A 14,329-nucleotide genomic window follows, 5' to 3' on the forward strand; every position below is an offset into this window, starting at 1 on the left:
TAAGGAGGCAGGGGCTATCCCTTCTAGTTCCATTTGCTCATGTATTATCCATTTGCCTGGATCATTTGCCCAAAAGCATACCCTAAGTTATTAGGGACTTATGTTAGTTCTTCAGCAGGCAATTGGTTTAGATCTGGCTCCTGATATCTGATATCTGACCAAAGTTAAGAATTTATGCTTAAGCTTTCTTTTAGTACCATTAATATTTAGCCAGGGCCACATCTGACTTCTATATTTTGGAGGCTGTGATGGCTGTGATCAGAACACATATGTCCTTCCCTGTGACTTCTCTCATTGGGCCTTTTTAAAGAGCCAGTAAGGGTCCCCAAGTGGGAGAGCTGCCCAGAGTCTCCTTGTAATTGTTATACCATTTTATACATGGCACAGAATAGGAGAGAAAAAAAACAAAAAAACAAAAAAAAACCCCAGAAAACCCTCTACAGGCTGGATTTTCAATTTATTTTTATTCTATTATGTAGTTTTGCTATCTCCTTTTATATTCAAACTTCTTATTTAGCTTCTAAATATTTTGCAGGATGGGTTCACATTTCACATTCATAAACAAAGAAACCCAGAAAAATCCTAAACAAATTAGATTGCAAATAACTTTAGCTTTATTTAATGTTCTTTAAAGAATTATAAATACATTTTGGTATTGTCTCCTTTTAATTCAGAGAAGCCCCGGGGATTACCTGGGAGGGAGTCAAAAGTTATTAATTTTCTCTCCTCTTATTTGGCATAAATCAAAGGCTGTCTTTTATCATTTATTTTCTTCTGAAGTCTGCCCTTGTCTTTCCACTTCACTGTGAGCTCCCTGAAGGAAGAGAGCTTGTCTTAAACAAACCTGTGTTCCCTGGTAGCATGTCACACTGTATTACCACATTTCATGGCACAATTTTGCAAATGTTGCTTTAGGTCAGGTCCTATTCACCTTGGAACATACTTTCCAAAACATCAACTTCAATGTATGGGCCACTTTCCATATCCATCTGTTGACCTGGTCATAACCCCAAGTTAAAGCTTGTTCTATATCCCTGTTTCAATGATCTTCAGATTAAACTGTGCCTTTCTGCTGATTCTAGCTTACCCAATTTGTTTTAAAGTATTTAGTTAACGACTAACTTTTTAAAAACCATCTCAAGCTCTAAAAGATATAGACCATATTGGGTTTTTGTTTGTTTTTGAAGGGGTGGACATCAACCAATTTGTGCAAATAAGACAATTTTCCATGGATCCTTTCAAAAAAGAGTAGAATTATTTTTGACAGGGCCAAGATACCTACATTCATCTGATTGGAAATTTTCATTTTAATATAAAATTCACTTAACTGGGAGTACACCATATGTCATAATTTACTTTTGAACTAAAATACTTGCTTTGTTAGTGATAGAAAGTCAGTAAGTGGGGAATATTGGGTACTAGCAAGCCCTAAAGATCCTTTGGAAGATCTTCTAACTCAAATCTCCAGTCCCCACAAACACCCATTGTGGTTCTCTTTGGCATTTTGGACTACTTTTCTTTCCCCTGCCCCATTACTTCTGACCATGACTCCTTTGCACTTTGGCCCAGTAAAGAATGCCATGAGGTCTTACAGGGTTTTCTCAAATATCTTTCTGACAGATCACACCCCTTATCGATAAGTTTTTCTTGGGTTTTTATTCCCAGAAACACTGGGAAAAAGTTAGGAAATTAAAAGGCTCCATCCTAACTCCTCCTGGTCTTCATTTGAAGACGATAAATGTATCAGTGATACACCTTTGACTAAACAAGAAAAGGATTTGTCTATAGGAACCTTCCTTTGTCACCTAACTGAATCCTCCAGGAATTTGCTGAGCAGGTTCTTCTGAACTTCATTTACATTATGCGATTCCCAGCACCCTCAAACCCAGAGATAGATCCAGATGGTTCCATTGAGGCTGCCCAGCACTAACACTGGCTCCCTTCAGCAAGCACCCCTGATGGACTAGTCAAGGACCTCAGCTCTTCTCAAGGCAGTAAACAGGCGCCTGATCCCAGCCAGCTCAATCTGGCTCTCTCTCTCTCAAGATTTTGAATCCTAAGAAAGGTGACATGAGAATGGAATAAACAAGCTGGGAGTTCATTTATCCCAGAGTTCTCCTGCCCTTACAAGCCTCCCAAAAATGTCTCCTTTATAGACTTCAGGGACTGAACTGGCTCGTATGCCTTCCCAAGCTTGATCCTCCAGAGTCTAAATTACACAAACCCCATAATGCCTTCTAAAGAAACCCCGGTCACATAAGTTAGCTAGAGTCAGGCTCCTTTGCTTGTATCCAAAAAGCCATGCCTGCTATAGCATATCGCAGCCTTAGCATTTTATCACACAGATGCTGCCACCTCCTGAGTGGGAGTCATCCCACAGCTCTGAAGACCCCTGCCTGGCATCACCACTTATATGTGGCCCAACCTCAACAGGTGCCCCAGCCTCAGAGCAGTCTGGCAGTCCTTCCTCCATTCTCTGCTCAGTTCTTATCTCAACATTGGCTGCTCCTAGCTGAATATACTCCTCAAATCTAGACAGTCCTCTCATCTGTGGCCTAGAATATCATCTAATACATAGAAAGCGGCTGGGCACAGTGGCGAATGCCTGTAATCCCAGCACTTTGGGAGTCTAAGGTGGGTGGATCACCTGAGGTCAGGAGTTCGAGAGCAGCCTGGCCAACATGGTGAAACCCCATCTCTCCTAAAAATACAAAAATTAGCCAGGCATGGTGACAGGCACCTGTAATCTCAGCTACTCAAGAGGCGGAGGCAGGAGAATCACTTGAACCCAGAAGGCAGAGGTTGCAGTGAGCTGAGATCATGCCACTGCACTCCAGCCTGGGCGACAGAACAAGATTTTATCTTAATAATAATAATATACAGAAACCATAAAGTATATTCTTCCTTAATCTCCCTTTCTCTATTTCTCTAGCTTAATTTTATCTTCACCTCCCTTTCTTCAGACACAAAGAAGGAGTTGCCACTCATCTTCTCTAGGCCCACTCCTCTGGCTGTGGTCTATGCTGCAACTGTACACTGTCAGTTATCTTTTTCCTCTCTAATCTCTCCTCCTTCCTCTGTCCCAAATGCCCTGAGTTCATCCTGATTCTAAGAGGTCCTTTTCCATCAAACATTCCCCACCCGCTCACTCTGCCAGCTCATTTTCTCAACTTCTTAAATGCCTCCTATGTCTGTCTCTGGAACATTGCAATCAAGTTTCTGCTCCCTCTGATCTCACCCAGTGCCAGTGAAGGGGCTCCCATGAAGGTCAGGAGAACTTGCAGAAGGCTCAATCTAATAGTTTTGTTTCAGTCCCTACTCTAAGAAACAACTGTCACTGACACAGCGAGCTGTCCTAAAATAACAATTTTACTTTGCTTTTAAAAGATAATCTCCCAAACATATTCCACCTTCCCTTGCAACTAGCTGTGGTCATATGAGGAAGTTCTGGCCAATGGTATGTGAACAGAAGTGATGAGCATAACATCTGGGTCATATCCTTAAAAGAAAGAGGGGTGCCTCTACTTCCCCTTTCTTCTTGCTGGCTTGGAGGTAGGATGTGGTCTCGTAAGTCATACTGGTCAAAAAGATGAAATCTATACCCTGGGGATATGGAAGAACAAGATATAAGACCAGGGCTCCACATGACCTCATGGAGCACAGCTACCCTACCCCGCTGGCCCACCCTTGAGCTCAAAGAGGCTAACTCATTTGCTCAAGGTCACGAAGCTAGAAAAAGGCAGAGCTAGACTAAGACCCAAGTCCAAGATCAGCACCTGTTTCAGTATGCTACTTGGTGAACTATAAATGGTTCTGGGCAAGTAAGCTCTAACTCCTTCTATTTCCACAGGCACATGGAAACTTCTGGCTATCAGGTTTCAATTCAGCCATCAATAACTCAGCGCTGCAAAATCAAAAAATATTTCTAGGAGCTCAATTTGTACCTACCTTGTTTGGGATTGTCTTTCTCCTCCTGAAGCACTAAAACTTCTCTTTAAAATGTCTGAGACGAGAAAATAGAAATAACTTTACATTATTTCCTCTGCAAATCTTTTGTTGTTTAAGTTTTAATAAAACAATGCTGAACAACAAACGCTGGTGAAGATGCAGAGAAAGAGGAACTCATACACTGTTGGTGGGACTGTAAATTAGTGTAGCCATTATGGAAAACAGTATAAAGGTTCTCGGCCAGGCGTGGTGGCTCACACCTGTAATCCCAGCACTCTGGGAAGCCGAGGTGGGTGAATCATGAGGTCAAGAGAGCGAAACCATCCTGGCCAACATGGTGAAACCCTGTCTCTATTAAAAAGTACAAAAATTAGCTGGGTGTGGTGGAGCGTGCCTGTAGTCCCAGCTACTCAGGAGGCTAACGCAGGAGAATCGCTTGAACCAAGGAGGCGGAGGTTGCAGTGAGCCGAGTTGTACCACTGCACTCCAGCCTGGTGACAGAGCGAGACTCCGTATCAAATAAATAAATAAATAAATAAACAAATAAATAAATAAATAAAGATTCTCTTGAAAAAACTAAAAATAGAACTTCTATATGATCCAGCAATCCCACTACCGGTATATATCCAAAAGAAGGGAAGTTAGAATATCAAAAAGATATCTCCACTCTCGTGTTTATTGCAGCACTACTCACAACAGCCAGGATACGAAATCAAACTAAGTACCCATTAGCAGATGAATGGATAAAGAAAATGTTTAACAATAATTTATTGAATATTTAATAGCTAGAAGGGGACATTTGAAATGTTTCCAACACAAATAAATGATAAATGTTTGAGGTGATCAATATCTGAATTACCCACACAATGTGTAATTTGATGACTACACATTGTATGCAAATATCAAAATATCACAAGTATCCATAAATAGGAACAAATATTATATACCAAAAAAATTTAAGTAAGTTTTTTATAAAATTCAAAATAATAAAGAACATATATATTCCATGAATGGCTTTGTCTATAAACCCTCTCATATTGTTCTAAGGTCAAACTTTTCTCTGTAAATGGCAGGTAGGAAATATTCTAGGCTTTGCAAGCCATACTATATCTGTCACAACTGAATTCTGCTGCCACTGTAGCATGAAAGCAGTCAAACAACATTCAAGAAACAAACACGGCTTTATTCATGGCAAACCACAGTATCAACAAAAAACAATGCTGAATCTCTGCTACCTGAGCAATTGTACATATTGTAAAAATTGTCTTTGATTATGAAAATATGAGCTAAAATATGTTACAAATTGTCATTTATTTGTCAGGTTTAAGGGCTTTTTTTCTAAAGCAAATGTCTAAACAAACAAAAACAACCCTGTTATTAATATCTAACAAAACACAATAAAATGTCATGCAATAAAATGTCATAACCATCCTAGCCAAGTTACCACATGCAAATTTAAGGGTCAAGCACCTCTTTCCTATCTCCCCACTAACCCTCCCACCATTGCTGCCAGGTATATAGAACACTGAACTTATCTCAAAACAGTCAGTAATAAATTTCTTCTGGAATTTGTTATATATGTTCATATGCATAAATATTTTTCCCATATGAGCTTCATGTTTTCCCAATTGCAAATTAATACACCTAGAAGGCAGGGATTTACAGAGAAAATAGGACAGAATATTGAAAACTAGGGTTGTCCCAGAAAATCTGGAACATCTAGTCATCATTTCAATGGACCAATTAAGTTTGGAAAGGACAAAGAATGTAGCTAAATCCTTAGGGTTCTACTTTGATCCTTAGAGAGGCTATTTTAAATGTTCTTTTATGAGATTTTCATAGTATAGTCACTGAGGAGAGAGAATTATTTTCACTTATTTCAGAATATTTCTACCTACAGTTTTTAATATTTTATCAAGTTACTCTTTTTTTTTTTTTTTTTTTTTTTTTTGAGATGGAGTCTTTCTCTGTCACCCAGGCTGGAGTGCAGTAGTGCCATCTCATCTCGGCTCACTGCAAGATCCGGCTCCCGGGTTCACGCCATTCTCCTGCCTCAGCCTCCCGAGTAGCTGGGACTACAGGTGCCCACCATCACACCTGGCTAATTTTTCTATTTTTAGTAGGGACAGGGTTTCACCGTGTTAGCCAGGATGGTCTCGATCTCCTGACCTTGTGAACCACCTTCCTCGGCCTCCCAAAGTGTTCGGATTACAGGCGTTAGCCACTGTGTCCGGTCTCAACTTACTCTTTTCAAAAAAAATTGTTTATCTTCATTTTCCATTTTAACTTCTCTTTCAGTTTCAGGTTTGTTGAGTATGTTTGATTCTATCTCTCTTTATAATCTTTAAATTTCATCTAAATATACCTTTTCCTTTTCTTTCCCATATCCCAGTATGACTACTTTCTTTACTGTTTTAAATTAAGAGTCAAGATTAACATTATGAACTGAATTTATATGTCATATTTTTTATAACTCTAAAAACATTTCTTTTGTTTTATTGTTTTAAATGTAACACAGGCCTTTAGATTGATATAAACAAAATTGTACAAAAATTAGTCTATACCAAGACCAATTTCTTCTACAGACTTTGAATTCCTCTAACCAACAGGCTTGTAAAAGGTCATGTTCATTACTCCCGTGGTTATTTGGCTGTCTCCAAGATATTTTGATTCTCTAGTTAGAACCTGCATTTGCTGGTAGAAATAATAAAACTATTCATTTGACAGCTGAGAAAATATAAACCCACTGTGCTGGCTAACCTTTGGGCTCTGTCAGAGAGACAGACACATCTGTCCTAATTAGCATTGCACCTGAAAAACAAACCACTGGGTTACGTATATGGTGATATTTGCTTGACTCAAGTATGATTTCCAAATCACTGTCTTCTGGAATCCCGCAAATGGCAAACTGATAAAAGAAAGCTTACTGAATGTAGATTCTTTCAGAGGGCTTGAACTGGAGCTGCTGGAGTTATCAGAAATGTCCAATTCATCATCTAGCTCTGAATATATATCTGCACATGAATTAAAAACAATAAAAACGCAAATGAGTCTTGAAATAGGAAGGAGTCCAGAATGCATTCATGCTTACACACTGCCACTAGCAGTACCTTTCTCAGTATTTTCCAGGTTGAAGTTATCATCTGACAGGATTTCGTCACAGGCCCTGTCTTCGTCTTTACCATAGGAGGCCTGGAAGCCTTCGGGGGGCAGGTCTGCACTTTCTGAAAGTTCACTTTTCAGGCTGGCTGCCCCACTGCTGCTGCTACTCAAGCTTGCCTTCTCAAAGGTCTCCTGGAAAGAGAAATTCAGTTTTTCATAGCCTCTTTCTCCATCCTTCCTTCTATAGGACCTAAATCTTGTTAGAACATCTATTAACTGCTTCAAATATCGATATAAATGTTTGATGCAGAAGAAGCATCAGTAGTTCCACCTACACATCTCTTTCACAATCTGTTCAGTCCATAAATACAGAAAGATGCAAGTCTATAAGCTACATTGGATCAAAAAGGAGGGAGGTGGCAAGAGGGCTCAGTAGAAAAGGCCCATACAACCCAGTGCGGGTTGTGGGGGGAGGAAATTTACTTCTAAGAAATAGACTATATCAATTTAGGAGAAATTTCTCTCCTTTAAGTTTTTTTCAAAAATATTTGCTATCAAATCCTCCCAGTACCATAGCAAATAAGCAAGGCTTATTCTCTTCAAAACTCCAGGAAAATTAGTAGCAGACAAAGCCAGGCCATGGAGAGTGAGAGGCAAGGTCTTCCAAAAAAAGAAGGGCTACAGAGAACAGAACTTACAAACCACTTGGGACTCTACATTACTGCCTGGCTTGAACACTCCCTGTAGAACCAGCCACAGTATCCTCCTGAATCCTCCAAAACAGATGGATGCATTTCCATTATGATAGCACTACAAAGTCATCAATCTGGTTGTGTAGTTCCACATTTCCCTCAATAATAGTATTAGAAAATGCAAAAATTATGTCTCAAGGGTCAATAAAAATAAATTAATTAATTAATGCCACTAATGCTGGAAGTTTTCGTTTTTCTAACAAAAAGACCGTGTGGAAGGAATGACTATGAATCAGTAAAAAATACCACTTGTTTCTTTACCCTAGCAACTCTAAAACCTAAGACATTCACTGTGTGGGACTATTTGCAGCAAGTGTGAAGAGCCTTCTTAGGCTGTGGGGCTAAACAGCGCTGACAAAGCAAAGCTACAGAACAGGTAGACAAAAAGACAAAGAAAGGCCATGATGGAGGAAAGGATAACAGGCAGAGAGTGTGAGAAGAAAGAAAAAGGTGCATTTATTGAAGGGGAAAGAATTCCCTCTATGAACTGTGTACAAGATGATTTACTCGCAAATTACCTAGCACTTCTTGACTAAAAGGCCCCAGTGATGCCCATTTGAGAGACAGACTTATTTTATTTCAGATGTATGTGCTTTTTATTTTTTTCCTACAGTTAAAATGACACAGCTTCAAGGCACAGGTTTCTAAAAACTCCGTAATAATAGAATTTGCAGATGAAGTAAACCTAAGTTCTTAGGGATAACTAGAGTCAGAAGTAAACCTCTAAAAGCTTTCATATGTTTATGTTCTGTAGGTAAGATGAAAAGATTTTAAAAATATTAAAAACATTTGTGCATTGCAAACTGTCTGATCAATTGCTGTTTAAACTTTCTTTTCCCTGAGATTCTTTTCAGTGATTCTTCAAAGTTTCACCAAGCTCCTTGTTTTCTTGAAGTTAATTTGCAGGTGAAGGAGTATTTTAACTTTGATTTTCCATAATTAGTACATCAAATGTTCAAATGTGGTTTTATGACTTTGAGGTGCTAATTTCTGCTTCTGAGGTCCACCCTGGTTGGCTAACTTACAACCTGAGATGGGAAATGCTTTGGCCACTCTCCGGCAAAAGATATGTGCTACTCAGAAATTTTTCCAATGCCTAAGGCTAGTATGGGGCCTTTAAGGCCAGCCTCAGCTCTGCCACACTCAACCCCTGATACCAAATCCAGGAGCTCTTTCTAAGGCTCAAAACTTTATTGCAAAACCAACTCAACTTCTTCCATGCCTTCCTCTTTTCTTGGTCCCAAACCACAAAACCCTTCTTCCTCTAACTATCCTCCACTGAAGTCATTAGAAATTTGCATAGAAATAAAAACCCAATTCAAGGCCTTTTCCTTTTTATGACCTTTTTTATTTGAAGTAAATCATCTTCTACCCTATCCTGAAGACCACAATGGGCATCTGCAACCTTTTAAGGGCTTTACACCCAAGATATGTCAATGTTACCAAGGCTAAAAAAGATGAAGGAGAATTTTTGAATTGAGAAAAGTTTTTATTCTGTCAATGCAATTAAGACACTGGAATTCAAATATCTCTAAAACTAGCAAAACTTTAACAAAGGCTTCATTTCTCTTAAGAACAGTCATGGATAAAACATCAGAGGAAAACATTTTTCTTTGAACATATGAAGAGTCAGGAGAAGCTGGAGTCCCCGCTGAAAAAGGCAATTTGAGACTTAAGGAGGCTGGACTTGCAACCAAAACCCAAGAACCAGTCGGGTCATAAATCAATAGTCACTTGTAACTGCCAAAATTTCATCCATGGGTAATAGACTGTTTGCATAAATTCTGATAAAGGGAAATTTACAGTCTGAGAGAGATGCTTTTTCAGACTCTGTATGCATAAAAATATGATAATATAGAATGGATAGTTTTGATTTAAAATTTGTATTTCTAGACAGGGCGTGGTCGCTCATGCTTGTAATCCCAGTACTTTGGGAGGCCCAGGCAGACAGATGACGAGGTCAGGAGATCAAGACTATCCTGGCTAACGTGGTGAAACCCTGTCTCCACTAAAAAATACAAAAAAAGTTAGCCGGGCATGGTGGTGGGCACCTGTAGTCCCAGCTACTCGGGAGGCTGAAGCAGGAGAATGGAGTGAACCCAGGAGGCGGAGCTTGCAGTGAGCCGAGATTGTGCCACTGCACTCCCGCCTGGGTGACAGATAAAGACTCCGTCTCAAAAAAAATAAAAATAAAAATAAATTATTTTTCTATAACAATCCCTTGCAGCAGTTTTTTCTTCAAAAAAATTGATATAATTTTTGACCTTGCCATAAACCATATGCCACACATTTTCCCTACTATGATTTCTGGAGTTTTTCATTGTGAGTATTTGAGTATCCATCTCTTTATAAAATTGTTCCTTGAAGAACTAGGGGCACTTTAGTCCCTTTTACATCCTTTAGTGCTTTGCACAATGCCTTACACATTGCAAAGGCTCAATAAATAGTTGAGCCATTAAGTTGTCCTCAGAAGAAACATCCAGCAAGTACATTAAGCTATTAAAGGGATTTAGGCAAGAAAAAAGATAAAGCTTTTGGGGACAGAATTTGGCTGCTATCATCTTTTTCACTTTCTAATTACTAAGATTTTTCAAGGAGTAGGAGAGGGAGTTAACTAGATATTTTTGGCATCTGCATGCATCTGTCCTAGGAATGGATAGACACATTCTGGATATCAATACGGCAGCAAGGAGAATACAATGCAAATCAGACAATAAAATTATCACTGATATGGAAATCAGCACCATTACAGAAGATGCTTCCTGTCACCACGCTAGTATAGGCACAATTATGTTTAGCTCGATTTTGCGCATTATAATGTAATATTTTTATGTGTGCAGCAGATCATAATACATTTTCAGTGGAATAGCAATTCGAACAGTAACAGACTGACATTACCCAAATTAACTGCTACAGTAGGAAAATTAAGGGCATCTATTTTATTAAAATCAGTGCAATTTTTAAAATTGCCAGAATGTTAGTTTTAGAAGGAGAGAGAGAAAGAAAATCAAGAAATAAATGTAAAGGATAACACCAGTTACATCCTATAGATGCTTTACTTTAGAACTAAAAAACGCACTATTTCTTTGTGTTCTGAAATGTTCATATTCTATTAGGTATATTTTTACCCAGTTTTGTTAATAAACTGTACCCTTAAATATCTCCATTTAGTGCTACCAGGTGCTTGAAATTCATCCAGCTGAGGTGATCTTTTATCAGTGGCACACCGCCTTCTATGCTTTTCATGGATGATTGCACAAAGAAAATTCAAACTAGGAGACAGGCCATTGACTGCCTACTATTGTAAATAAACTCAGTCCCTACATTTTAAGGTATATTTTTAAAAATCAGCCAGCGTGGTCAGATGATTAAGGAACCTTGTGGACTAGACCACAGCTGAGTGAAATGTTCACTTTAGTGGTGAGATAGGAACCTTTTCTCCAGGCCTCCCTATGGAAGACTTGGCTTTGCCACATCAGAGAGGTGGGCTGATAAAATAAGCCTGGTCTCCACTCCCAACTCAGTGGTAGAGGGAAATCTTTCAATCTTTGATCCTGAAAGTTAGTTTTGTTTATTTTTTAGAAATAAGGTCTCATTGTGTTGCCCAGGCTGGTCTCGAACTTCTGGGTTTAAGGGATCATCCTGCCTGGGTCTTCGGAGTAGCTGGAAATATAGAGGCAGAGCACTGTGTCCAGCTTTCCCAAAATGGTTTCGATGATAACATCGTCTATTTTCATCAAGGAATCTTGAAGAATTTCCCTTCCCCCATTCTCCATATACAGTTAAGAGAGCAATAGTTAAACCAGAAAAACTGGTGTTTTGGGACCCTAAAAATAACTGACTTATATGGATTATATAATAAAGAAAATATTCTTTTTAGGTTGGATCTTATTTATTTTGGACTTCTTAAATATTTATACAAAGCTAAAAATGTTACTGTCATGACATAATTATCTCATTATTATGATACTATCTTAATTAGAACTTCTTAAAAGCACTATTACATATTAATGAATTAGGGAATTAAATTAATTAATTAAATAAATTAGGGAATAAATTGGTCATTACAATTCATTCTAAAAATCCAGTATCAAATGGCTAAAAATGTTTCACTGTTTTCCCATAACTAACCTAGTACCATATCAGAAATGAAAGGATTTTCTATCACTTTTAACTCAAATACAGGTTTTCTACAAGGAATAATACTAACAAAGAGGAGAAGAAAAGCAATGTCATAATCTGAAATTATCGTATGTTAAGAATACAGAAGATCTGGTCCATCACAACAATACTGACCACCATGTTTTTCCAAGACGGCAGACTGACATGCCAATAGAACTAAATGTATATACGAATATATTCAAAAGCATTACAAACGAGGCCAGAATCAGGTAATTCTACTTAACATTTAAAAGAAACAGTGGGGGCTGGGAGTGGTGGTTCACACTTGTAACCCTAGCACTTCAGGAGGCTGAGGCAGACAGATCATTTGAGGTCAGGAGTTTGAGACCAGTCTGGCCAACAAGGTGAAACCTAGTCTCTACTAAAAATGCAAAAATGTGCCAGACATGGTGGCAGGCACCTGTAATCTCAGGTACTCGGGAGGCTGAGGCATGAGAATTGCTTAAACCTGGAAGGCGGAGGTTGCAGTGAGCTGAGATCATACTACTGCATTCCAGCCTTATTGAGCAAGACTGTGTCTCAAGAAGAAAAAAAAAAAGGCCAGGCGCAGTGGCTCATCACGCCTACAATCTCGAACTTCGGGAGGCCGAGGCGGGTGGATCACGAGGTCAGGAGATTGAGACTATCCTGGCTAACACGGTGAAACCCCATCTCTACTAAAAACACAAAAAAATTAGCCGGGCGTGGTGGCGGGCGCCTGTAGTCCCAGCTATTCGGGAGGCTGAGGCAGGAGAAGGGCGTGAACCCGGGAGGTGGAGCTTGCAGTGAGCTGAGATCGCGCCACCGCACTCCAGCCTGGGCGACAGAGTGAGACTCCTTCTCACAAAAAGAAAAAAGAAAAAAAGAAAGAAACAATGGGCCAGGCATGGTGGCTCATGCCTGTAATCCCAGCACTTTGGGAGGCCAAAAGTGGACCGATTATTTGAGGTCAGGAGTTTGAGACCAGCCTGGCCAAATGGTGAAACCAGTCTCTACTAAAAATATAAAAATTAGACAGGCATGGTGGTGGGTGCCTGTAATCTCAGCTATTCAGGAGGCTGAAGCAGGAGAACTGCTTGAACCTGGGAGGTGGAGGTTGCAGTGAGCCAAGATCACTCCATCCTGGGTGACACAGTGAGACTGTCTCTCAAAAAAAAAAAAGAAAAAAAGAAAAGAAAAGAAAGAAAGAAGGGAAGGGAAGGGAAGGGGAAGGGGAAAGGGAAGGGGAAGAGGAGAAACAATGTACAGAGAGCAATCAAGTGGGTGGGTTTTAAGAAATGTTTTGTTTCTCAAAAAAAAAAAAAAGGTCATTGAAATTTACCAATGCTTAAGGAATTAAAGAGTATGGACATTAGTGGTTATCAACAGGAATGAAATGCACAAATTAGAACCTCATTGACTGTTTCATTTTTAACCGCTACATAAGAAAAGGTCTAGTTCTTGTTAAACTGCACATTTTGCACGTTGTCAAAATTCCAAACTGATTAATTGCCAGTAGAGAAAAGAATTAAAAGTCAAGAAAAGGAGTCAACGTTGTCTTCATTGTCTTTTGCTTGGCCCACTGCAATCTCTTTTATTTATTTATTTATTTTTGAAACGGAGTCTCACTCTGTCGCCCAGGCTGGAGTGCAGTGGCGCCATCTCCGCTCACTGCAAGCTCCGCCTCCCAGGTTCACGCCATTCTCCTGCCTCAGCCTCCCAAGTAGCTGGGACTACAGGCGCCCGCCACCACGCCCAGCTAATTTTTTGTATTTTTAGTAGAGACAGGTTTTCACCGTGTTAGCCAGGATGGTCTCAATCTCCCGACCTCATGATCCGCCCGCCTCCCAAAGTGCTTCATTCTTGGCTCTCAGTGGTTTGTTCCCACTCAGCAGCCAGCTATATCATTTTAAAGCCTAGTGGTGCCCGCTTGGCTTGCTCAGAACTCACATCACTCAGGTGCATGCCAGGGAATATAGCACTTGCATCTCCAACTGTCTCTCCCTGCTTCACTGCACTCTGGATACACAGGCCTCCTTGCTGTTCCCTGAGCTTGGCAGGCTCACTCCCACCTCAGGATCTTTGGGCATGCTGCTCTTTCTGCTACCAATGTTGTGCCTTCAGATATTTGCAGAGCTCATCCCTTTAATGTACAGTTGACCCTTGAACAACATAGGGGTGAGGGACACCAATCCCCCATACAGTCAAAAATCTATGTTTAACTTTTAACTTTCCAAAAACTGCTGACTAGAAGCATTACCGATAACAAACAGTTAATACAATTGGTATGTCATATGGTAAATATAGTTTCTCTTTGTTGTGATTTTCTTATTAACTTTTTTTTTTTTTTTTTTTGAGACAGAGTCTTGCTCTGTCGCCCAGGCTGG

At 39.6% G+C, this 14,329-nt stretch overlaps 1 protein-coding gene across 4 annotated transcripts in view; it reads right to left on the reverse strand.

Annotated features, from left to right (window-relative positions):
• Positions 1-14,329, reverse strand: part of NEK10 (NIMA related kinase 10) — a 263,478-nt gene that overhangs the window by 57,260 nt on the left and 191,889 nt on the right. For all 4 annotated transcript variants that reach the window (XM_025376245.1, XM_025376248.1, XM_025376247.1 and 1 more), the window contains 3 exons: positions 7,059-7,242; positions 6,876-6,962; positions 3,949-4,003 (listed from right to left, as the gene is read on the reverse strand). In XM_025376245.1, coding sequence (XP_025232030.1) covers positions 3,949-4,003; positions 6,876-6,962; positions 7,059-7,242 — 326 coding nt within the window. The remainder of the gene's footprint in view (positions 1-3,948; positions 4,004-6,875; positions 6,963-7,058; positions 7,243-14,329) is intronic.

This window comes from Theropithecus gelada, chromosome 2, assembly GCF_003255815.1.
Source record: "Theropithecus gelada isolate Dixy chromosome 2, Tgel_1.0, whole genome shotgun sequence".
NCBI classification, from domain to species: Eukaryota; Metazoa; Chordata; class Mammalia; order Primates; family Cercopithecidae; genus Theropithecus; species Theropithecus gelada.